Below are 24,110 nucleotides of genomic sequence, written 5' to 3'. Positions count from 1 at the left end.
CAAAAAACAATAGAGCCACCTACATTTATCGTGTCTCAATGTTCCCCTTCAAACTTTATTGAGTACAAGAAGAAACAGTTGTAGTTGGCAGGCATCCTTTATTCAGTAGCCTGTGTTGTTCAAAGTATCCTGTATAATATGGATTTCTGTGTGTAATGATAATCATGCATTGAGTCTCTTGCCTGTGATGTTATAGCAATGTGATGCCTCATTAAGTTAAAGAAGAAAGTGATGTATAGTAGACTAGACCTGTAGAGTTTCCCCTATGTTTTCAACCACAGAAATAACATACACCCTGATAAACTTCAAAACTTTGTCAAAACAAACAGGATTTCTGTACTATGGACACAAAAGCCTTCACTTCTGTTCACTTCTGAAATAAAAAGCAGTGAATATAACAGTCCAGACTCTTGCTTCATAAGCAGCCAAGGAATAAGGAATGCAACGAAATCCGCTTGATAATTTGTGATGCAGTTAATTATTTTTCCGGGTCCAACTGATCCCTGAGAAGGCTTTCCACAGTTAAGTTACAGTATAGTTCCTTAGTAGACCACATAGGTCACAGTTAAGTTACAGTATAGTTCCATAGGCCGTAAAATAAACTATTTGTTTCCGCTATTCAGAGTAGCCTTTAAGAAAAGCGGCTAGCTGTGCTTGTAAACGTTTTTGGATGAAAGAGCTGTTGGACCCGTGACGTCGGACTTAACTACCAAATAGGGAACATGTTCCTAACCTTAATTTTGTTCCACACTAAAAAAAAAAAAACTAACAGACAATTTCAATTACCAAACCGTACATTTGTACTAATCCATAGCCATGTGGTGACCAAAGATCCAAGTATCCCTAAAAAATATACATGAAACTCTTTATTCCCTTATGATTTCCACATTCCTCAACAGTTAGGGTCTTTTTTATACATTTACTAACCGTTTCCATCAATAAATATTCACTCATAACTTGATGTTTAAAATGTGTGACAAATATGACAACAAAGAACATGTGAATACTCAAAAAATACAAAACACAGTTATGACCTCTTAACTTACAACCTGCATTTGTGGAACAGCTTTGAGATGGCAGAAATGGTGACATGGTGGTACCACATGCCACACCGTGCGCTGCAGAGATGGTTACATGGTGGTACCACATGCCACACCGTGCGCTGCAGAGATGGTTACATGGTGCTACCACATGCCACACCGTGCGCTGCAGAGATGACGTTACCTTCACTCAATTGGCTGATGCTTTTATCCAAAGCCACTTCCATGCCAATTCATTGCAGAGCCAGACTCCCTGGAGCAACTCCGGGTTAAGTGCCTTAAGAGCTCAACTTGCCTGGTTTCAGCAGTGTTTCCCATAGGTTACATTGACTTATTTGTGGCAGCCCACCACGATATCAACATTGACCACCACACAATGATTTTCCAGGTTGTACTACATTGTGCTTAAATCTGGATAGCATCATAACCACGCTGTGCCAATTTGTTAAAAACTGTTGCATTCAAGTTAATTCTGCAAACCAACCACCACAAATGTAATTCAATTCTGTGGGAAACACTGTTCAGGCTACTGCATGTAAACCCTTGGGCTCCGTACCCACTACACTACCATGTAGCTGAACCTGCGGAGCCACACTAACAACACCACCACACTCATGGGTTTGATACTCTCAGAGCGAGCGAGCGAGCATGCACACACACACACACACACACACACGCACACACACAAGTGCGCACACACACACACACACACACACACACACATGAAATGAGATGAAAACATGAATCTACATTCTACTAAAAGCTACTTTTGATAAAACTGTCTACTAAATGAATCAATTGAACTGTAATGTGCTGTAATGTCCTCCATGTTTAGCGGTAATGTGCTGTAATGTCCTCCATGTTTAGCGGTAATGTGCTGTAATGTCCTCCATGTTTAGCGGTAATGTGCTGTACTCTCCTCCATGTTTAGCGGCTTCTTGGGATGTCCACCTGCTCCTTGGTGCTCCAACTCATTCTGCGCAGCATGGGCACAGAGACCCTGCAGCTGTACTGGCCACTATCCTCGGCGCTCACGTCTGGGATGATGATGGTGCCGTACGACGTGGCTGGGCCCAGTGGCATGTCGTTCTTCAGGAAGTAGTAGTGGATAAGAACGGCCGCAGACGCTCTGGTGTTGACCTCTGTTACACAGGTCAGCTTCAAGTCCCTTTTCTTCTGCCTTCCTTGAATTATGCTCGCAAGCAGCTGTGGTGTGGTCAGTATTTCTGTGACCAAGACAGAAGACGGTTTAATAACATGTGCTCATGCCCTTGAGCAGCCCCATTTCCCCCACACTGTTCAAAAAGGTAGGCTTGACCTTGGTCACTCAAAAGATATGAACTAGGGGTTCTAAACTAGCTATCTGTCTTCTAAACTAGCTTTTGGCACATCGGATTACTAACGCCTCCAAAACAACAGGCCAGCAACCAATGCGATCACTGAACCAGATGTATTCAAATACAAACAAACAACTGAGCATTTGAGGGGATGTACTTAATATGACAAATGGAAGAAGCATGAATTCTACTGAATACCACAAAGTGGTACAAAATATGACCGGCGCTCATTCCAGCACATTCTCTCCGTAAAAACGCTTCTCTCCGTAAAAAAGCTTTTCAGTGTGTATGTACGTGTGTGTGTGCTTGCCTGCATGTGTGTGTGTTTTTATGTGTATGTACGTGTGTGTGTGTTTATGTGTGAGTATGTGTGGGTGTCCGTGATTTGTGCCTGTGTGTGTGTGCGTGTGTGTCTGCATGCCTGTGTGTGTGCTTGTGCATGCGTACTGTGTGCGTGTGTCTTTACAGTATGTCAGTGTGTGTGTGTGTGGCTGATATGGCCCCCCATGAACGGAATTCCACGAAACTTGCCATGCATTTAGAGGGTGTCATAATGATCTTACACTTCAAATTTCGTGCAGTTTTGAATATGTCAGGCAAAGATTCCAGCGATTCCAACGCCTCGTTTCTGCTTTTTCATTTTTAACTAGGTGGTGCTATACATCAAATGAGATGTGATGGGTTGACATGGCCCTTTGAGACCAACATACAGAAAAAAGTTGGTCCTCCTAGGCCCTACGGTTCTCGGGATATTCTGTTCGGCCCACCCTGCTTTTAGGGCCCCGGTACGGCGGGTGGGCGACGGATCAAAACGAAAAATAATGGTTCCATGTCAGTAAAGCCTGACATCCACGAATGCTTAGCTAATTAGTTAGCTGACTAAAATGGACACCTTTTTGAAAGTAGAGCCAAAGGGAGAGATATCTTTCAAGTTTTGAAGGAGTACACTGATGCAAATGGACTTGACTGGTCTTGTTGTATCTGTCTTGGCCGTGGCTATGACTGGGAATAAAATTGGATTGACAGCTCTCATCAAGCAGAAAGCTCCAAATGCAAGTTTCACACACTATGCTTGCTAGTGAAGTGCTTACGGTGAAACGGATAGAGGATGAGCTTATTTTCTTTCATTTGCCGTAGTACTGTTGGTGGGTTTAATAAGACATCTCGCAAAGCTGGTGATGGGCCAGGACCTAGTGGTATTTGAGGGCCTTTACATGGAAGAGTTTGGGAACCCCTGTTGGGTGCATTAGGAAAACTGAAAGGAGCCTTTTATGAACATAATGCATAAGGATTACAGATCCATGAATGTGTGTGCCCACACACAAACACACGATTACTATCTAAGAATAATAATTAAAAAAAAAAATCAAAAGCAACATTATTAATACTTTATATAATCATATAGTTTTAGCTACGGGATGTCACTGATGCTTACCTAGGACAGTCACTGCTACACCGGTGGACTCGGCCGAATGGTACAATCCCTGCACTTCCCACGTGGCCCTGCAGGAGTATTGCCCTCCATGCTCTAAAGTGAGGTGGTGCAAAGTCAGCGTCCTGTTCCTCTGTCTCCAAATCTCTCTGCCATTCAGGTAGAAAATGACTTCAGGTCGACGATGTCCTCGAATGCGGCACGTCAGGGACATCGTCTCCTCCATGATCATTGGTTTGCTGGGTGCTTCCAGGATAATCCACCCACCTAGTTATGATAATAAAATAAAGCATTAGCCTAACCTAGTAACGTAATTTTAAAAACGAATATAGATTATTATAATATTAAATTCAACTAGACTAATTATAGTGTGTAGGTAATATTTGGCAAATCTAACGTTTTATAGAGACCATATAACGCATAACTTTACCGTCAATGTCTACGCGTAATGGGGCGCTGAGCTGCGTCTCAAGGATCCCCGTCGGGTTCAACTCTGTCTCCCTGACAGCCATACAGGTGTAGTTACCACTTTGAAGTACTCGGGCTTTCCAAATCTGATACGACATGCCCGAAGCCAGTGGTTTGCCGTTAAAGAACCATTCGAACGTCCAAAGTGGTGATGGGTCCTCTGGCACGTCACAGGTCAGTAGTAGCGAACCACCGGAGAACAGATGAGCGTCACCTTCGGCCACCGATGCCACCGCTTTCCTGGGTACTAGATAATCAGGAGGGTCTTATATGAGTTTAGCCAAGTCGATATGGTATTGTGTTAGTTTTGTCAATAACGCCTATGTGACTGACGAATGAAATGGGATTTTAATTTACTCGACTTTCATTAAAAACTATTGGGCTAAACATTACTCATCACGCTTGTAAGGATTAAATCATAGCTTACTTTGCGCCTGGGTCCATTTCTGCAACGCCGAAACAACTAGAGAAAAGACCGAAATGTATTGTAAAATCAGTAAATCAGTGGAAAAATCTGACACACGCATTAATTCAACAGGTTGTCCCCAGTTTGTGTTACTCACCTATCAAACTGAGAAATAAACGCATCCTGGCAAGCTGGTCAGAGCAAATGACCTTCACCAGGGTCACCGCACTTCAACTACGCTTAAATATGCCTCGAAAAACATTTCAGAGGCAGAGAGAGTACGAAGTTCCTCTTTCCACAACTTGCATGTCAGAGCACATGCCCTTCTTCCGGTACAGGACAGGCATTCTGTCCTGTCAAAACGGGGAATCACGACACGTTAGGGGAAAATGAAACTCAAAATGAGGTCATTATGCAACACGAGTTCCCGTAGGAGTACTCACACTTTTGACGAATTCATTAGAATCAGCTGGATGTATGAGACATGAGCAAAAAAAAAAAAATCAAAACCAGAGATGTTTACTTGTTTTTAATTCATCTCAATGCAATTCATAAATACAACTAATGGCCACTATAGACATACTGTGCTTATAAACAGATGGCCCGCTGCTATTTAAATACTTCAAAGACAAAATCACATGATTTAATCAATGGTAAATGCCATATTGATCATTGTCTGCCATGAATTACAATGTTTAGGGACACTTGATTTGACCCATACCCAAGCACACAGCTTACTTAAACAAGGATTGAATAAAATAAACGCCAAAGTTATTATCAATAGTAAGTTTATACAGATCTTTAAGTCATGCGTTTTCTGGTTAAAAAGAGAGACCATTAGAAATGTTCAAACCACACTTTAAAATGTCATATGAAACATAATTGCTGAGAAGAAAAATCCGCAAAACAAATGCAGGAGTAGCCAAGATGTGCTTAAATATGTGATACATTAAGTCATTACTATAAATAAATAAATATAGTAACAACAGTCTAAAATATAGAACCATACATAACTAATACCAAAGACCTTTCAGTGACACTTTACATAAACCTGCAGTCACACGAGTGACATAAGCAAGTCTTAAACAGGTCATGACAGATACCGGTCCTGTTATTAGACTTCATGATAGTCAGAGGTCAGTGAAAAACTCCAACAGTGACTTTGCATCATTATTGGTCAATGACTTCTCTGAATTTTAGATTCCAAAACAGCCGGTCACATTCTTTTAAAGTGCCACTGTGTAAAACGATTCTGTGATCGGTCATGGTAACATGACGCCTGACATGATCACACCTGACAGTGACAGTGAAGGCAGTGAGTAAAGGTATTCGTCATGACATGTTGGAGAGGGGTCATGTCAGCCTTGTGCAAAATGTAGAGTAAAGTGTTACCAACGACTCCCAGAGCAAGTCTATGGGCAATTAGCATTCGGTTCATTTCATGGCTCAGGCCTTACGAACAGATCGCTCAGCTTCAGCTCCTGACGTGTCCAAACTGTGCTGAGGGTCACCAGGCCTGCTCAAGCTGACCCTGCGGTCACTGGCCAATCCTGTTGTTGTTTACTATGATTATTACTAGGATTTGTTTAGGCCATTTGTTTCTTAGGTTATTTGAAAACCCGCTAGCAGCCACACACTGCTTTTCACAGAGATTCTAAGGGCTGTGGATGCTTCCACAGAGAGCTCTATCAGACGATTCTAAGGGCTGTGGATGCTTAATGCCCATGGCATCTCCCTCTTACTGTACTGCTGTTTACTTCATCTAGTTCAAGCTTAGGCAGTGACCAACGCAGGCAGGATCAAATTCATCAAGTCAAACCCCAGGCATATAAAAGAAAATGCAGCCATGCTTATGAGGGTGGTCACATCTGGGGTCAACAGGTTGGCTTTTTTTTTTTCTGATTAAATAACGTCACTTAAACTTTTTTCCTTCATCTAGCCTTTACTGAGGGGGAGGGGGTATTGGGTTTGGCCACTTAACGGAAGCACTACTTGGATTCCTAGGCTGCAAACTGGAACAGCACTACTATATCCACTGGCACACACACACACACACACACACACACACACACACACACACACACACACACACACACACACACACACTATGGATTTATGTCAGAGGGATTTGGCACTGTCTTCCTGCGAAGACAGAAATGAAGCCGTGTGCTGTGGATGGAGGTAGAGAAGCACTGCCTTACCCAACTACCCAACCACCCCAGCACTGCCTTACCCAACTACCCAACCGCCCCAGCACTGCCTTACCCAACCGCCCCAGCACTGCTTTACCAAACCGCCCCAGCACTGCCTTACCAAACAACCCAACCACCCCAGCATTGCCTTACCCAACTACCCCAGCACTGCCTTACCCAACCGCCCCAGCACTGCCTTACCCAACCGCCCCAGCACTGCTTTACCCAACTGCCCCTGCAGGGAGTCACTGGAATCAGTCTGTGTGTGGCTCTGGGCTCCTCTTAACTGATCACACCAACTGCAAACCCTGGGGCAGGCCTGGTCAGCTGGGCTAGCATAGCTATAGCATAGCATATGAGCCCTCTCTAAAGGAGCTCTTGCCTACACCTGTGTTACCCCTGAGTAGGCGTGATTAACACGCCTGCCCCTTCCCTTGTGGGGAGTTATCTTAGCCCAATGCATTCTGGGAAGTGCACAACCTTGTCCCAAAGCTGGATGAACCTTCATTATTAAAGTCCTTGGAGTGTGTTTATATGCATGTCTAGGAGTTAGTGTTTTGTGCATGTGACAGAAGGAGAGCATGTGTTGTGTGTGTGTGTGTGTGTGTGTGTGTGTGTGCAGAAGCATGTACGTGTCTTTTCTATCTCCATCTTCTGTACCCCACTGGCAAACACACCCAGAAGGAGACGCATGGGGTTGGGGGTGGGAGATGAGTAGCTAACAGGCTGAGCCACACTCAAGAGTGTCCCCCCAGGGGGTGCCCTACGGTGGGGGAGAGGTCTCTGGACCTGAGGGGGACTGGCGTGGAGGGTTGGAGCAAGAGCTGGAGCTAGCGTTAGCATCCGCGGCTACGCTATCTAGCGAAGAGCTGTGGCGTGAGTGGCGGTGGCAGTTTGTCGTTCTCCACGTTGTCCGAGTCGATGGCGGTTGGGTCGGCCGGTACCGCTGCTGCTGCCGCTGCTGCTCCCGACGGCGCTGTGGTGCCGCCGTCGAGCGGGAACTTCTCCAGCACGTCCTGGACGCTGTGCTCCACGCCGTCGCACCAATCGATCAGGTCCCGCTCCAGACGCCGCGCGCCGTCCAGAACCTGCTCCTGCCGCGAGTCCAGCCCGGTCAGCAGGTCCAGGCTCGTGTGGTGGTGCGCCTGCGACGCCGACGCCGCCGTGGCCGAGCCGACTGGACCGCTGGCGCTGGTGGGGCTGAGGGGCTTCTGGGGCGAGGCCTGGCCGGACATGTACAGCTCGAACTCCTCCTGGCTCAGGTTCAGCGACTGGCCGTCCAGCTTCTCGATGAAGGCCACTGCACAGCACTGGACGGAGGTTCACACAAACACCCCAGACGTTAGTCACATATCTCCACTTTTGTGGTCATCTCCATCACTGACAACACTTTCAGGAAATTCAACCGCTTGGTTTGCAAACATCCACAGCAGCACAAAGGACATTGGAAAAAAAAACTAGCTAGCATACCGGTGTTACGACCCCCTGCGCCCTCTTCAGGCTTGGCATAGCCAATGCACTGATAGTGGTGTCTGTGGTTCCACTAATAGGTTAATGGTATACACCTGGGTTAATGGGTTGGGCTATATACAGGGCTGTTTTTTCTCTCTCTGTCTCTCTCTCATGCTGGGTCACTTCTGGGTTAGGCACATTTCTAATTTGAAGACACATTGATTTCTTTCCTACACACTTCTTATCTCTTTATCCTTCACTCCTCTTTTGCAACACCATACTGACGCTTGCGTTACACCCACACACTTACATACATTGCAATTTTCTCCCCTAGACATCTTGTGAACTGCAGTAATTTAATATTTAATGATTACTTTTAAATAAATATATTTTGGTTGCCCAAACCACTTTGTCCGCCTTCCTCTTTTATGTTATGGTCTCGAGCTGGCCGTAACACCTGAGATTAGTCATCTATTATTTTGTGGAAGAGAGATTATCTCCCCATCATGATAAACACTTGCAGGAAATGTCCTCGGTCGGTGAAGTTACGGTTATCCTTGTCACAAGTATGTGGACATGTCAACAGCCAAAACGCGCGTGAAAAGTGTGCATCTGCCTGTGTGTGTGTGTGTGTGTGTGTGTGTACTATATGTATGTCTTAGCCTTAACATTGTCACTAGGCAAAATAGCTTGGTGTGTGTGTGTATGTATGTGTGTGTACAGTATGTGTGTGTGTGTGTGTGTGAGAGTGTGTGTGTATGCGTGAGAGTGTGTGTGTGTGTAAGTATGTGTGTGTGTGTGCGCATGTGTGCGCATGTGTGTGTGTGTGTGTATGTGTGAGTATGTATATGTGTGTGTGTGTGCGCGTGTGTGTGTGTGTGAGTATGTGTGAGAATATGTGTGTGTGTGTGTGTGTGTGTGTGAGTATGTATGTGTGTGAGTGTGAGTGTGAGTGAGTATGTGTGTGTGTGTGTGTGTGTGTGTGTGTGTGTGTGTGTGTGTGAGTGTGTGAGTATGTATGTGTGTGAGTGTGAGTGAGTATGTGTTTGTGTGTGTGTGTGTGTGTGTGTGTGCGCATGTGTGTGTGTGTGTGTATGTGTGAGTATGTATATGTGTGTGTGTGTGCGCGTGTGTGTGTGTGAGTATGTGTGAGAATATGTGTGTGTGTGTGTGTGTGTGTGAGTGTGAGTGTGAGTGAGTATGTGTGTGTGTGTGTGTGTGTGTGTGTGTGTGTGTGTGTGTGTGTGAGTATGTATGTGTGTGAGTGTGAGTGAGTATGTGTTTGTGTGTGTGTGAGTATGTGTTTGTGTGTGTGTGTGTGTGTGTGAGTGTGAGTGAGTATGTGTTTGTGTGTGTGTGAGTATGTGTTTGTGTGTGTGTGTGTGTGTGTGAGTGTGAGTGAGTATGTGTGTGTGTGTGAGTGTGTGTGAGTGTGTGTGTGTGTGTGTACCAGGTTGGTGAAGTAGTATCCATCCTCCCCGGTCATGATTCGGCTGGGGTTGCAGAAGCGGGTGATGTACTGGATGTTGGAGTGCAGGCGCGGCGGGTTGGCCTTCAGCACGATGTAGATGAGCGTGGGCAGGAAGTCATCCGCCGAGGCCGCCTCGTTCTTGGTGATCTTGATGGCGTTGAAGATGTGCTTGCTGCACATCGTGACGCACGACAGCTTCTCCCGTGGGACACGCTTAGAGTCCACCTCGATGATGGCTGAGGGTGCGAAGAGGACAAGCAGCAGGTTTAAGGGACACACTTAAGGCCTTCACCCAAGCAGCAGGTTTAAGGGACACACTTAAGGCCTTCACCCAAGCAGCAGGTTTAAGGGACACACTTAAGGCCTTCACGCAAGCAGCAGGTTTAAGGGACACACTTAAGGCCTTCACGCAAGCAGCAGGTTTAAGGGACACACTTAAGGCCTTCACCCAAGCAGCAGGTTTAAGGGACACACTTAAGGCCTTCACGCAAGCAGCAGGTTTAAGGGACACACTTAAGGCCTTCACGCAAGCAGCAGGTTTAAGGGACACACTTAAGGCCTTCACGCAAGCAGCAGGTTTAAGGGACACACTTAAGGCCTTCACCCAAGCAGCAGGTTTAAGGGACACACTTAAGGCGATTAAAACAGAAGTACAACCTCACATTGTGTCAATCACGTTTGCACACAGACTCTGAAACTCTGGTTTTGGAACAGGTTTGATGTTCAGCGTTTTGTGCATCTATATAGTGTCAGTGAATTTGGCTTCCTGCAGCAGCCTTCTGTGTTTTATGGAACAATTATGGATTTTAAAGCTAAAGATGCAGTCAGGGATTGCGCAGCAAGTTGTGTTTGTTTGTGTTTATGTTTACATTTAAATATATTAGCAGAAGCTTTTGTGCAAAATTACATTATATTTTAACCAAGGACCAAACGATACAAGCCAGAGAGGAAGCTCACCCCTCCCTTCAGTATTCCCAGAGAAACTTCACGCAGGGTTTTGTTTTTGTTTGAGGGACAAGCTGCCCCCACTTTGTTTGTTTCCAGTTTTCGGAGCCTTGGCTGCACACAGAAACCGTTTTTTTTACAGTGTACAAACAGAATGGGAAGTTGGCGATCGTGAAGAAATGATTGCTGAATGTGCCAAAAATGTTATGGGCTTGAAATCGCGTAAAATCCCTGACTGCACCTTCAAAGCTGACTAATGTTTAAATGTTGGCGTTAAGTAAGAGATTTAAAGTCTTTAATCCATACAGTCAAGTAATAATAACCTCTCTGTGTTTTTGTCTTTTTTAAAAATATGACCATATGTATAATTGATGATGGTTAGCACATATGTATAATTGATGATGGTTAGCAAAGAACTGTTGAGAACATTTCAAATGTTGCTACACTAATGTGTGTGACATTAATGTCGTTCTTACTTCCAGCCCAGTCCACTTTATACTGCCCATTTATGATGCTTTCACATTAGTGTCGTCTTACTTTTGAGAGGACATGGTTCATATTCTGTTTGCTTCCAATGCAAATGTGTAACCCTGGTCCCTGGAAATTTTCATGTTGGCTTTTACTGCCAAGTCAAAAAAATAGGGCTGCTGTGCTCCGTCTGAGCACAGAAGCCTGTTTACCTACAGAAGAGCCAACACAGAGGCCTGTTTACCTACAGAAGAGCCAACACAGAGGCCTGTTTACCTACATAAGAGCCAACACAGAAGAGCCAACGTAGAGGCCTGTTTACCTACAGAAGAGCCAACGTAGAGGCCTGTTTACCTACAGAAGAGCCAACGTAGAGGCCTGTTTACCTACATAAGAGCCAACGCAGAAGAGACAACGCAGAGGCCTGTTTACCTACAGAAGAGCCAACGCAGAACTCACCAGTGATGGCTTTCACCACGTTATCAGACACAGCGGGGATCTCCTCGTTCACAGGGACGCCCAGCATCTTAATAGTCACCCAGTGCAGCGCCCTGAAACAACACCGTCAACCACATTGATTTAATTTGGATGGGAGATTTCAATCCAGTTCCACAGGCCCCAACCCTGCGCTGAATTGGATGCAAATCTGCTCCTGTTCCCGCAGACCTGACTGTGGTCAGTGTAACCTCATTACTCCTGATGGGCTCGGCCAGGAGTGTTGAAGTAAAACGCTGAATCTAATCTAATCTAATCTCTGTGTGCAATAACCTTAGTCTTACACCGTTAGCCTAGCTTAGCATAATTCACTGGAAGTGGGATACACCAATTAGCGTATAGCTAGCCTATAACCAGAGAGGGTTAAAGCGGAACTTGCTCACCTGATTCTCTTCTGGATGGCCAGGTCTTTTTTCTCATCATCCGTGGTCTCAGGACAGAAGACGTCTTCGTAGAGCCGGATCATCATGTACTTCTCCACCTCGTCCATGACCAACTCTACTTTCTCTGTGGATCCTATATGTGACATGCACACGCCCACACGCACGCACACATACACACACGCACACGCACATACATACGCGCACATACACAGACACACACACACAGACCCACACACACACACACACACACAAAATTCGTGATGAAGAGGAGTGTGATCTAGTGACCTAAACTCCTCAACACATTCCGCAGCTGTGACATGGGTCCAAAGTGACTCTGGAGTGACTGCAGCCCTGAGCCAGGGTGGGTCTGCACATCATGTGATCCAACTCATTTGAAAAGAAAGGTGTGTTTGAATGCTCACCCTTGTAGTAGGCATGCAGTTTATCAGACAAGTTCTGGTAGAAGTCCTGGACACACTCGGACTGATCCTCTGCGCTCATGTCCTGGACAATAGAAAGACTTGAGTCAGTGTTCAGTTATGATGGATGGAGGATTAACTATATTCAAACTAATTTGGGAATTTTGGGGAAGCTATTTGCTACCATGGACAATATACAGCAACAGGACAGAAACAACTACAGTACGATAAACAACATACAACAACAAATAATGACACCAGGCGTGGACACTGAGACAGCATCAGGGGTGGACACTGAGACAGCATCAAGCGTGGACACTGAGACAGCATCAGGCGTATACACAGAGAGCACCAGGCATGACAGCATCAGGCATATACACAGACAGCATCAGGCGTGGACACAGAGAGCACCAGGCGTGGACACTGAGACAGCATCAGGCGTGGACACTGAGACAGCATCAGGCGTGGACACAGAGAGCACCAGGCGTGACAGCATCAGGCGTGGACACTGAGAGCACCAGGCGTGGACACTGAGACAGCATCAGGCGTGGACACAGAGAGCACCAGGCGTGACAGCATCAGGTGTGGACACAGAGAGCACCAGGCGTGACAGCATCAGGTGTGGACACAGAGAGCACCAGGCGTGACAGCACCAGGCGTGACAGCATCAGGAGTGGACACTGAGAGAGCACCAGAGTGAGCATGAGGTGACCACCTGAGTCACATGCTTTTAAAAAGTACCTAAAAAAGGTTTTGTCCCAGAGTGCCCCAGGAAGAGCTCTGGATCTGATCAAGGGTGGATGTGAACCAACTCTGGGTTAGAACTATTCTACAGGCACAGAACAGAACTATTCTACAGGCTCCACTGCCACTCTAGAACAGAAAAGAACTATTCTACAGGCTCACTGCCACTCTGGAACAGAACAGAACAGAACAGAACAGAACTATTCTACAGGCTCCACTGCCCCTCTAGAACAGAACAGAACTATTCTACAGGCTCCACTGCCACTCTAGAACAGAACAGAACAGATCAGAACAGAACTATTCTACAGGCTCCACTGCCACTCTAGAACAGAACAGAACTATTCTACAGGCTCCACTGCCACTCTAGAACAGAACAGAACAGAACTATTCTACAGGCTCCACTGCCACTCTAGAACAGAACAGAACTATTCTACAGGCTCCACTGCCACTCTAGAACAGAACAGAACAGATCAGAACAGAACTATTCTACAGGCTCCACTGCCACTCTAGAACAGAACAGAACTATTCTACAGGCTCACTGCCACTCTAGAACAGAACAGAACAGATCAGAACAGAACTATTCTACAGGCTCCACTGCCACTCTAGAACAGAACAGAACTATTCTACAGGCTCCACTGCCACTCTAGAACAGAACAGAACTATTCTACAGGCTCCACTGCCACTCTAGAACAGAACAGAACAGATCAGAACAGAACTATTCTACAGGCTCCACTGCCACTCTAGAACAGAACAGAACTATTCTACAGGCTCCACTGCCACTCTAGAACAGAACAGAACTATTCTACAGGCTCCACTGCCACTCTAGAACAGAACAGAACAGATCAGAACAGAACTATTCTACAGGCTCCACTGCCACTCTAGAACAGAACAGAACAGATCAGAACAGAACTATTCTACAGGCTCCACTGCTACTCTAGAACAGAACAGAACTATTCTACAGGCTCACTGCCACTCTGGAACAGAACAGAACAGAACAGAACAGAACTATTCTACAGGCTCACTGCCACTCTGGAACAGAACAGATCAGAACTATTCTACAGGCTCCACTGCCACTCTAGAACAGAACAGAACAGAACAGAACTATTCTACAGGCTCCACTGCCCCTCTGGAACAGAACTATTCTACAGGCTACGCTGACCAACTGGGGGAAGGGGGATTCCCACAATACATAACACCCCATGAAAGTCAGCACAAAAGAAACTGAATGAAGAAGTGGGGCTGAAGTGTTCTCTGCTGCACGCTATGAGGACCCACAAGATCAGCGATGAAGCACTCACTGCACAGCTGCACACGTAATACTAAATTTGTGGGTACTTTCTGAAAGCTAAATTAAGCATTTAATAGATTCAGTTCCTGATTAAAAAAAATATTTTTGTGTGAACACATCCATATTCTGAGAAACTTCCCCAATAACCATCTCAGAATACCCCTTCTTTCCGCCGAGTACCTACAAATTTATGATGAATATATGGAATTTCCTTTGGATATCTAGGCATGGTGTAAACCAAGTTACTTCGGTTCAAAGACCATTTCAACATCAAGATGGCAATGCAACCGCCACATTTCACAAGCTGGCAATGGCTTGGATTGTCCCAGTGTTGTCGAGTGTGCTTCTAAACTCCCATGACAACAGGTTGTCAGGCTGCTGAGCATTTGTTTGGCTGCTGTGTCTGTGGAACACCAGTCTCCATGGTGCAATCCATTACACAAACTTCCTGCCAAGGAGTTGTTTTTCTAGCCCAGTCCAACTGGTCAGGTGTTGGGTCCTATATCAGACCCTTACAAGTCAGGTGTTTGGTCCTATATCAGACCCTTACTGGTCAGGTGTTGGGTCCTATATCAGACCCTTACTGGTCAGGTGTTGGGTCCTATATCAGACCCTTACTTCCACCAAGTCTATGTGGGCAGTCGACGCTTCCCCTCACCCTCTTGTAGGCCATGGTCTCGGTGAAAGCGCGACACTGCTTGAAGATCTCGCGGCCGGGCTTGTGCAGGGTCTTGAGGAAGTCGATGAACTCTTGCGTGGCCCGGTCCATCTCCGCACTGACCCTACTGGTGCTGGGGGACGGAGTGTCTGGAGGCCCTGAGTCTGGACAGAGAGGAACAGAGAGGGACAGCAATGAGCCCATTAATGATAACGGAGTCTTGACAGAGAGGAACAGAGGGACAGCAATGAGCCCATTAATGATAACGGAGTCTTGACAGAGAGGAACAGAGAGGGACAGCAATGAGCCCATTAATGATAACGGAGTCTTGACAGAGAGGGACAGCAATAATAGTTTAGGCAATCTGTGAGGGGGGAAAAAAAAAGAAAAAAATCACCCAACCCAAAACTATTTGCAACAGTAAATGATTTTTGTTTGTATTCAGTTCATGAAACCTTCCTGTATCACATAAAAGTCCATGCAAATCCAAGTAGGTATTATTTGTGCATAGGTCAATGGCCAAAAGCTGCTCCTTTGGCAGTTTTACTGAACTTTCATAGTACAGGGGATTCCCTCCACCCCCCACTCCCCTCCCCTGTTGCAAGCCGTGTGTCTCATGTTGTAAAGTGTACTGACTATGTGCTCATGTTGCGGAGATGTTTTTCCTGTTCCCACACTGTACTCCCCACAGGAGCATAGTCTGGGGGCTGTTTTTTTATCCTCCCCTCTCCTCATGTTATGCTGTATTTTCTCCATGTACTGCATTTCGTTGTGTCTGTACTTGTACTCTGCACAATGGCAAAGTTAAATCTAATCTAATCTAATCTAATGTGAAAATTAGGTCAAATTCTTTCATAAAGGCATGAAACTGGGTGAACTTGGTGAAACCATTATCAAAAAACCCCATTGATCGCTGTGGCAACCATTAAATCTTCCACTATAACTGAAATAAACTGCATTAAACTGCATTGGGTTGCTTTAAGCCCACATTCTGTAGCTCTCAGTAGGTTTGGTGGTTAGTTTGTACCATTTGACAAGTTCAGTTGTGACTTCTTGAGCTTTCTTTACTCTGAGCTAGCGAGCTACCACTGTTCATTGACCCTCAGTCCTGAATGTGCTTGTCCGAATGCTTGTGCAACTGTCAGACATGTAGCAAACCACTGGTCCCTGTGTATCACCAGGTGATGATCTCTCTTCTTGTTACTGTGCACTTGCCAATGTTGTACCAATGTTGTTGGCTCTATTGCCATGATATTCCTACATCAATGCAGACTCACCAAACTCTGCTTGTGGTTCACTACGTGGATGTGAATGACAACCAGGGCCAGTTCTAGCCTACTACATTTGGGTGGGCCGGCAGAAATTCTGTGTGGGCAACATAGCAAAGCGGTCAAATTGGATCAAAATTGACAAACACAAAACAGAAACACAAAAAAAAAACACGGTACTACCTAGCTTGAGTTGCTGCGGCCAACAGCAAGGGATGGACAGTATTTCTGATACATGTATTTAAAATAAGTATTTCAAATACAAAAGTAGTTGTTTTTGAAAAAAAAAAAAAAAAATGGCTTCGTATTTTATATTTTGAGTAAGTTGTAGGTTGCTCTCACATCCAATACACTCCCTCACATACCAACCTCAAGTTTCTTGAGAAGTTTAGTTATCCAATCGTAACACATGGAACCAGTTCTGTGGTTAGAAAATGGTTTCGTATTTTGTATCAAAGTACTTGTCAAAGTGTCTATTGTTTTTGTCTATTGTTTATTTTTTGCTAAATATTTTTGGTAAAACCAATAGCCTACTTTTGGTGATGTGATGACATCATAAAAGTGCAAAACAATGAATGTAGCCTCTGACTGGTGATGAGATAGTAATTTGCCAAGATTTGTGATCAGAATATTGAGATTCAGGAATCATCCAAATCAGAACATATGGAGCCTGTTATGTGACCGGATATGTGTGCAACATTGCTCAATCTGGGCATGCGCTGACAATGTCAGAGACTTGTCTCCACTTTGTACCGTTTGACAAGTTCAGTCGTGACTTTTTGAGTGCATCTCTGATACAGTATTTAGGCTATGAGATGTACTGTAACAGGCAGGTCAGCATAGCTGATCTGTTGACTGTTTGCAGGTTATGCATGTCTCGTAGGGAGAGAAAAGCGGTTGCTCTTAAACACTGTCCACTTAATCAGTCAGTGTACTGATGAAGGAATAGATTACCGGTAAATAGACAGATATGGAATGTTTGCAAAGTGATATGCTCCATTTAAAGAGAGTATTTTTAGTACTTTCACAATACAAAAATACAGTATTATTTACAGGTTATTTGATGTTCTATTTTTGTCCATCCCTGCCAACAGCTAGAGTAGCCAGGCAGCTACAGTGCTACATTCTTCAATTCATTTACAAAATTATTTATTCAAATTTTAATCTTTAAAATAATGCTCCCGAGGGTGTAGTACTGTAGCTGCCTGGCCGCTCTAGCTGTTGGCTGCAGCAACTCGAGCTAGGTAGCACTGATTGTTTGTTTTTTTCTCACATACTGACAGTACTCAGTGACTTTGAGAGTTTTCCTTTAAGGCATCAGGATGGGGTTTACCTAACACACATACATAGGCCTACTGCACAGCCATGTGCCAGCTAGCTACCATTACACTCAACACCAACGCCTCTACATCCAAGCTGGGTTTGAGGCTGCACACTGCACAGATCAGAGTCCTGCAACGGGTCTGGTACCCGCATAAAAGCTGCTAAAACGGGTGGATTGTGACATTCCTGAAATTCACGGGCAGGGACGCGGGTGGAAAATGAACTCCTTGCGGGTGGGTAGCGGATGACAAACAAAACAGTATTTTAGTTTGCTGAAATAAAACATAAAATAAAAATATGTGCAATATTTGTATGTCTAAATTACCATCACCACATCGCAAATATGTGTTTAGTCAACAATATGACCTTTGACCCATCACGTCACTACTGTGACTTTGATTTCTTACATGCATCTCGTGGTTGGAGCGTTGTAGGAGTAGGCTACTATGTCAGAACAGACATGATAGACTCACTCCGCTAATAAATTCTATAGGCGAATGTGTGTACACTTTGCTAAAAGAACTATGAACTATGTGGCCACACATGTGGCTCTGGATGGGGTCAGATATTCTTTAGAATGCTTATTCTACAACATTCTAATTACAGTTTTGTCAGTACTTGCTGAAGGGTAATGCATAAAAACAACCCTCATTTTAACATATTTCCACCAACTGGATGTTCATGGACTTTTACTATGGTGTTTAGATCACAAATTGAAATATAAAATGTAAAAAAGAAATTCTGTTGCAATTACAGTAGTTTTGGATCAGACCTTACTTTGCCTGGACTATAAGCCCATTTCACAGTTAATGATAACGGCGTCTGGACAGAGCGGGACAGCAATAAGCCCATTTCACAATTAATGATGCCTAATGATGTCATTAATGATGACCCTCTTCCTGTCCTTCCTGTGGACTGTGCTGCTATACGAGTGGCTTTCTATGACGCTGTTTACATCTTCTAACCTAAACCTAGGCAAACTTTGACATTTTGAAAAAGCGCTGCATTTTTAATTGATCTGTCTGTTGACAGAAATAGTGATAACTCCCAGAGGAAATAGGTTTACACAGTGGCCACATCTTGTGAAAAGGGCTGATCGCTGATGAGAGACATCTTTTGAAAAGGGCTGATGAGGGACAAATATTTTCACAATGATGCCAAAGCCGCTGATATTCTTCTGAACTGGTCATTCAGCATACCAATTGAAATGCAGTTTGTTGTTTGTTTGTTGGTAGCTGTCAACATGGCATTTGGCAGACAACACCACCACAAGTAACCCCCCTCCATCCCCCATTGGCAGACAACACCACCACAAGTAACCCCCCTCCGCCCCCCATTGGCAGACAACACCACCACAAGTAACCCGTCTCCGCCCCCCATTGGCAGACAACACCACCTTAAGAAACCCCCCTCTGAGTCTCTGCGTTGTTACCCAGATCAACACAGATGCTGAAAATTATTACCAACAGAAAGTGTCAGCCAACAACTAAAATAGCTATATTTCGTTTTTTGTTTGGCTTTTTATGCCTTTAATCGGACAGGACGGCAGAGACAGTGACAGGAAGCGAGCGGGGGAGAGCGATCGGGTGGGACCAGGAAATGGCCCAAATATGGTATGGGCGCTGTAACCAGCTGTGCCACAGCGCGTTCTCATTCTCTGCTAAAATCTGTGAATACATATTTCAGGTGACCAGTGAAAGCTACAGTCTTCATTTGTGACCTATAAAGAATACATATTTCAGGTGACCAGTGAAAGCTACAGTCTTCATTTGTGACCTATAAAGAATACATATTTCAGGTGACCAGTGAAAGCTACAGTCTTCATTTGTGACCTATAAAGACTACATATTTCAGGTGACCAGTGAAAGCTACAGTCTTCATTTGTGACCTATAAAGACTACATATTTCAGGTGACCAGTGAAAGCTACAGTCTTCATTTGTGACCTATAAAGACTACATATTTTAGGTGACCAGTGAAAGCTACAGTCTTCATTTGTGACCTATAAAGAATACATATTTCAGGTGACCAGTGAAAGCTACAGTCTTCATTTGTGACCTATAAAGAATTTCATAGATGATGCCAGATGCTGCCAATTTCCTGTATGAGTTTACAGTAGTCTCTAACAGTTGAACTCTCTATCTGCGTTCTGCGTTGTTGTTTACAGTAGTCTCTAGATCACCCGTGTTCTAACAGTTCATCTCTCCATCTACAGATGTTACCTGCTCCATAACCCAGGTGGGTGCTAAACAGCGGTACACTCTTAAAAAGAATGTGTTAGATACAACAGAAAACAACAACAAACTGTGTTGTCCCTGTATGGACATAGAGGTGTGTTTAAAAACAACACAAGTTGTGTTATTTTCAACACATTCGTTTTAAGAGTGTAGTAGTTGTAATGAGGTTCCCCCTTTTCACACTAAGGCACTTTGAGTACCCAGAAAAGCACCATATAAATGCAACGTGTTGTTATTGTTGTTGTTGTGTTGATGTGTTGTTGTTGTAACAGAGTGTTGACACAGGTTGTCTTCTTCAGGGTACCTTTCTTTGGTGGGGTTCTGGACGACGGACTGAAGATCTTCTTGATTGTGGTGACCTTGCGGGACTTCTCGTTGCTCTTCTTGTCCTCGAACTTTGAGAAGGAGGATATGGAGGTGTGTGCCGGCGGGGCCTGAGGCCCCTGGGGTCCCTGGTGGCTACTGGCATAAGCAGCCTCCTCTTCCTTCTGTAGCCTGAACACACAGACCAGCAGGACGCACGTCAGTTTGCAGATACTGACCGTAACACTGTACACGTCAGTTTGCAGATACAGACGGTAACACTGTACACGTCAGTTTGCAGATACAGACCGTAACACTGTACTTAAGACACACAAATAGAAACATCAATATCATCATTTTAACCCACAGCACCCCTAACGTATTTACTGCCCTAGTCACTTTTATTCTACTTTTAAGAATATAAGAATACATTCCTGGTGTGTCAGTTGTCTGACGGTTGTCTTTGGCTGTTGAGCCATGCCAAAGATGATTTTATGTCATGACAGATAATAAAGTTTTTCTGATTCTGAGTCCACCTACAAGGGACCTTTGAGGTGTAGAGTAAACAAACTTAACTCCAAAACCTAACCTTAACCATACATTATACGTTAATAGCAGCGTATCAACAGATTGTTTATTGACAATACAGACATCTGTAGACAGTCTATATTGCACCGCCTGGTAAGGTGTGACCATACCGACTACAGGTGTGTATGTGCAAAAGGTCTTCAGGGACTCAAAACTGGATAAGCAAGTATGTTGTCTAAAAATGTAGGAGTGTACTGGGCTTTGTGTACTTTTACTAAATAAAAACTAAACGTCTCCTCGCACCTCTCTGACAGAGTTGTGGTGTGTATGTTTATGTTTTGTGATCATTACTCATTATTTTCATTGTTGATATTTGATACTGATATTGTTATTGATATTGTTGTTATTATCACCATTATGCTTAATGTAGGCTTTTCAACAAATGTAGAGCTCATATACTGTAAGTCGCTTTGGAAAAATAGTATCTGCCAAATACCATCATCAACATCCCCATCACCATAGCCTGTCCCTGCTGCTTGCTGCTTAACACATGACATGCGCATGATGAAGCTCTGGCCGGTCATTCTTCTTACCTCCCTGCCGCCCCCTTCTCTCTCTGGACTCCCTCCTTCACGCCCCCCCCCCCTTTTCCCTCCCTCTGTGGACCGCCCCCCCACCCAAGACTCTCCTTCTGACTCCCTACCATCATTATCTCTGCTGCTGCTTAACACATGACATGTGCATGAGGAAAAGAGGATCCACTGAAGGGTGTGGTGATGCCGTGTTAGTAAGAGAGATCATAAAGAGATAGCACTGGTGATAAAAATATAAAATGTGTCACTGCAACAAAAATATTTTCTTCAAAAACAGCACCATCCTGTTTCTGACAGGAAGCGCTGTTAAATATTTTTTTCTCCAAATCATTACTTGACCAAGAATACTGCATAGTGCAGCCAAACGTTAGAACTGTGATACTGTAAACTTACTGCAACTAACATCCAGAAAGAAAATGGCCTAAAAACCTATTTAAAGTGTCGAGTTTGCAAACAGGGCATGTGAACTGGAGTCATTCAACTTAATTTGATCCATCCATGCATTACTCCTGGGAGTTCATGTTCTTCCTCCTTGTCACCCCCCCCTCCCTATCTATCTGGACACCCTCCCCCCACCCCTCTCTCCCCCCACCCCTCTCCCTCCCTATCTGGACACCCTCCCCCTCTGGACTCTCTCCTTCTGACCCCCCCCCCCACCTCCCCCTAGACTCCTCACCGTGCCGCCAGGGCCCAGTCGTCCTGGATCTGTTTCTGCCGTGCGTGCTGGTTCTCCTCTCGCCAGCACTTGGAGCAGAGCCCCTGCCAGGCCGCGTTTCCGTAGAAACCGCATCCCTTCTTACACAGCAACTCGGACTGGTCCACGTGGATCCCGCGGCGCTCCATCTGTGCGCTCATCCCTGTGGTGAGCTGTGGGGTCAGGGGTGAGAGGTCAAGGTCAGGGGGAGAGGTCAAGGTCGGCAGCAGACTAAGGGACAGACAGACAGTTTAGTATCAAACCACTGGCAATGCTCACAATATGAAAAGACACCTAACAGGGACTGCCAGCATATCTGTGGTTGCAGTTCTGTTTCAGATTTAGTAGTGCTTCTTCTTCAACATGCTATCAAATAATAAACAATTTAAATATAAATATGGTAATTTTGAGTTGCAACCCCCGTAACATTACAACAAACCGGATGATATCCATAGGCCTAGCATACAGTAGAAAAGAAGTGGGTTATGAAGCGTTTATGAGGCTTTAGGCCATGTGTCCTAATAAAGATGTTCTATAACAGACTGATTTATGTCAACTTAATTGACATATTTGTTTCAGTCTTAAGACTTTCAGGTAGATGTGGTACAACAGCCTGGATTTTCCCCTTAACAGACTCCAATAAGCTGCACGCAGCCTAGTGACATCATGACAGCTAAACGGCTAGACTCATATATAGGGCTAGACCTCCGTTGAGCCAAGCACTCTAATGAGGTCCTGACGGCTGTAAAGATCGATTAGATGTAGTCTGGGCTACTGTCTGCAAACATTTGTACAGATACAATTACACAGGTACGTACACTCACGCGCTCTAACATAACGTAGGCCAATTATTGACACCGTAAAGAGCAGCCTCCCGCCCACCACAGGTAAACTCAAGTTTCATAACATTCTAAGATACGACAATATTATTAAAAATCATGAATAATCGTCAAGTTAAGCAACATAAATAACATTAATACCTGATGTGAGTCAGAGTAATGTAAAACTGGCCAGAATTAAGTATAATAGGCTGGGTTTAATTTACCAGTCTGAGCTTATTATACAGGCACCAAGACGACAAGGTAGCAAGGTGCCAATGACTTTGTGTTAACCTCACCATGTCACCTAAAGGTGCGACGTCCTTAGGTGTCCAATAATGTCAACTTGAATTTCCTCTCTAAACTAGCTCAGTCCACCCAACTGTTATCGCAACCTCAGATAAGTTGCCTAATTAGGCAAGCAACTTGAAGATTGTCAGCGATTCATGTAACTGTTTGAGACACGACTTTAGGTTATAAACATATCTGATGTCCGAATGTAACAATGTAACGTAAGGTATAACGTATATAAGTTAGCACTTAACTAAGAAATAGCTAGCATAATAGTTTATCAGATGACGTTTGCTGTAATGTTTACGCTAGCTAGCCAAGGGTTAGGAAACATTAAAACCACTTTTATGAATGTAACATTTTGAGCAGTTTTGTTCCAGCATTCAATACTTACCAAACCACGAAATAGAGGGACGCCTCGATTTGCTTCTCGCCTTGGTGTTATTGTTTAATTATTAACATAAATTATTCGGCCTACGACAACCCAACCACCACTGACAGAGTACACGAACATCACTTCCGGGTTACGATCCACTGAAAACATATTTCATAATAAAAGTTCTCCAATTTACTGTAACAAAGCAAACGTAAGCATCGCAGGGTACAGTCATAAGCTAGGCTTAAATAATAATAAATAGGCGTAAATTGCATACCATTTAAATCATTTGCAATTTACAACTGTTGTGGGGGTTGCACATCGGACCATTTTATATTATTGACTCTAGACCCTTTCAACAATAAAAACAAAAACAATGCTTGAACGTTCTATTTGGGCCCCAATCTACTTCCTCTGCATTAAGATAACATATGGAATGTTAAAACGGAAGTCTTGTGGTGCCAACTATGATGCTGATAATGG

At 44.5% G+C, this 24,110-nt stretch overlaps 2 protein-coding genes across 4 annotated transcripts; both read right to left on the bottom strand.

The window, feature by feature from the left end:
* Positions 1-81: 81 nt before the first annotated feature.
* Positions 82-5,055, bottom strand: LOC121683193 (high affinity immunoglobulin gamma Fc receptor I-like). Of its 2 annotated transcripts, XM_042062717.1 has the most exons (6): positions 4,841-5,055; positions 4,705-4,740; positions 4,240-4,524; positions 3,813-4,076; positions 1,947-2,266; positions 82-1,914 (listed from the first exon to the last, which is right to left on the bottom strand). In XM_042062717.1, exons 1-5 carry the CDS (start codon positions 4,863-4,865, stop codon positions 1,968-1,970), a joined length of 909 nt encoding a protein of 302 aa, XP_041918651.1. In that variant the 5' UTR covers positions 4,866-5,055; the 3' UTR covers positions 82-1,914; positions 1,947-1,967. The 2 variants fall into 2 exon arrangements, with proteins under 2 accessions (XP_041918651.1, XP_041918650.1); XM_042062716.1 differs by having other exon boundaries at positions 82-2,266; positions 4,841-5,053.
* Positions 5,056-5,197: 142 nt separating this feature from the next.
* rabgef1l (RAB guanine nucleotide exchange factor (GEF) 1, like) lies at positions 5,198-23,792 on the bottom strand. Of its 2 annotated transcripts, none has more exons than XM_042062714.1 (9): positions 23,646-23,792; positions 22,125-22,315; positions 20,329-20,519; positions 15,199-15,362; positions 12,512-12,593; positions 12,090-12,222; positions 11,671-11,762; positions 9,778-10,034; positions 5,198-8,185 (listed from the first exon to the last, which is right to left on the bottom strand). In XM_042062714.1, the coding sequence occupies exons 2-9, from the start codon at positions 22,301-22,303 to the stop codon at positions 7,730-7,732; spliced, it is 1,554 nt and encodes a 517-aa protein (XP_041918648.1). In that variant the 5' UTR covers positions 22,304-22,315; positions 23,646-23,792; the 3' UTR covers positions 5,198-7,729. The 2 variants fall into 2 exon arrangements, with proteins under 2 accessions (XP_041918648.1, XP_041918649.1); XM_042062715.1 differs by having other exon boundaries at positions 22,125-22,373; positions 23,646-23,774.
* Positions 23,793-24,110: the final 318 nt, after the last annotated feature.

The sequence above is a fragment of the Alosa sapidissima genome, chromosome 15, assembly GCF_018492685.1.
Source record: "Alosa sapidissima isolate fAloSap1 chromosome 15, fAloSap1.pri, whole genome shotgun sequence".
NCBI classification, from domain to species: domain Eukaryota; kingdom Metazoa; phylum Chordata; class Actinopteri; order Clupeiformes; family Clupeidae; genus Alosa; species Alosa sapidissima.
Note: the sequence above shows the minus strand (reverse complement) of the source record. Positions and strands in the feature narration are given on the sequence as shown.

Coding starts and splice junctions, on each gene's coding strand:
- rabgef1l (XM_042062714.1), bottom strand. CDS start 22,303: ATGAGCGCACAGATGGAGCGCCGCGGGATCCACGTGGACCAGTCCGAG. Junction 20,520..22,124: donor GACTGGGCCCTGGCGGCACG/GTGAGGAGTCTA, acceptor CTGTGTGTTCAG/GCTACAGAAGGAAGAGGAGG. Junction 12,223..12,511: donor ACTGCATGCCTACTACAAGG/GTGAGCATTCAA, acceptor TGTCACATATAG/GATCCACAGAGAAAGTAGAG.
- LOC121683193 (XM_042062717.1), bottom strand. CDS start 4,865: ATGCGTTTATTTCTCAGTTTGATAG. Junction 4,741..4,840: donor TTTATTTCTCAGTTTGATAG/GTGAGTAACACA, acceptor TCTTTTCTCTAG/TTGTTTCGGCGTTGCAGAAA. Junction 4,077..4,239: donor ATTACGCGTAGACATTGACG/GTAAAGTTATGC, acceptor TATCATAACTAG/GTGGGTGGATTATCCTGGAA.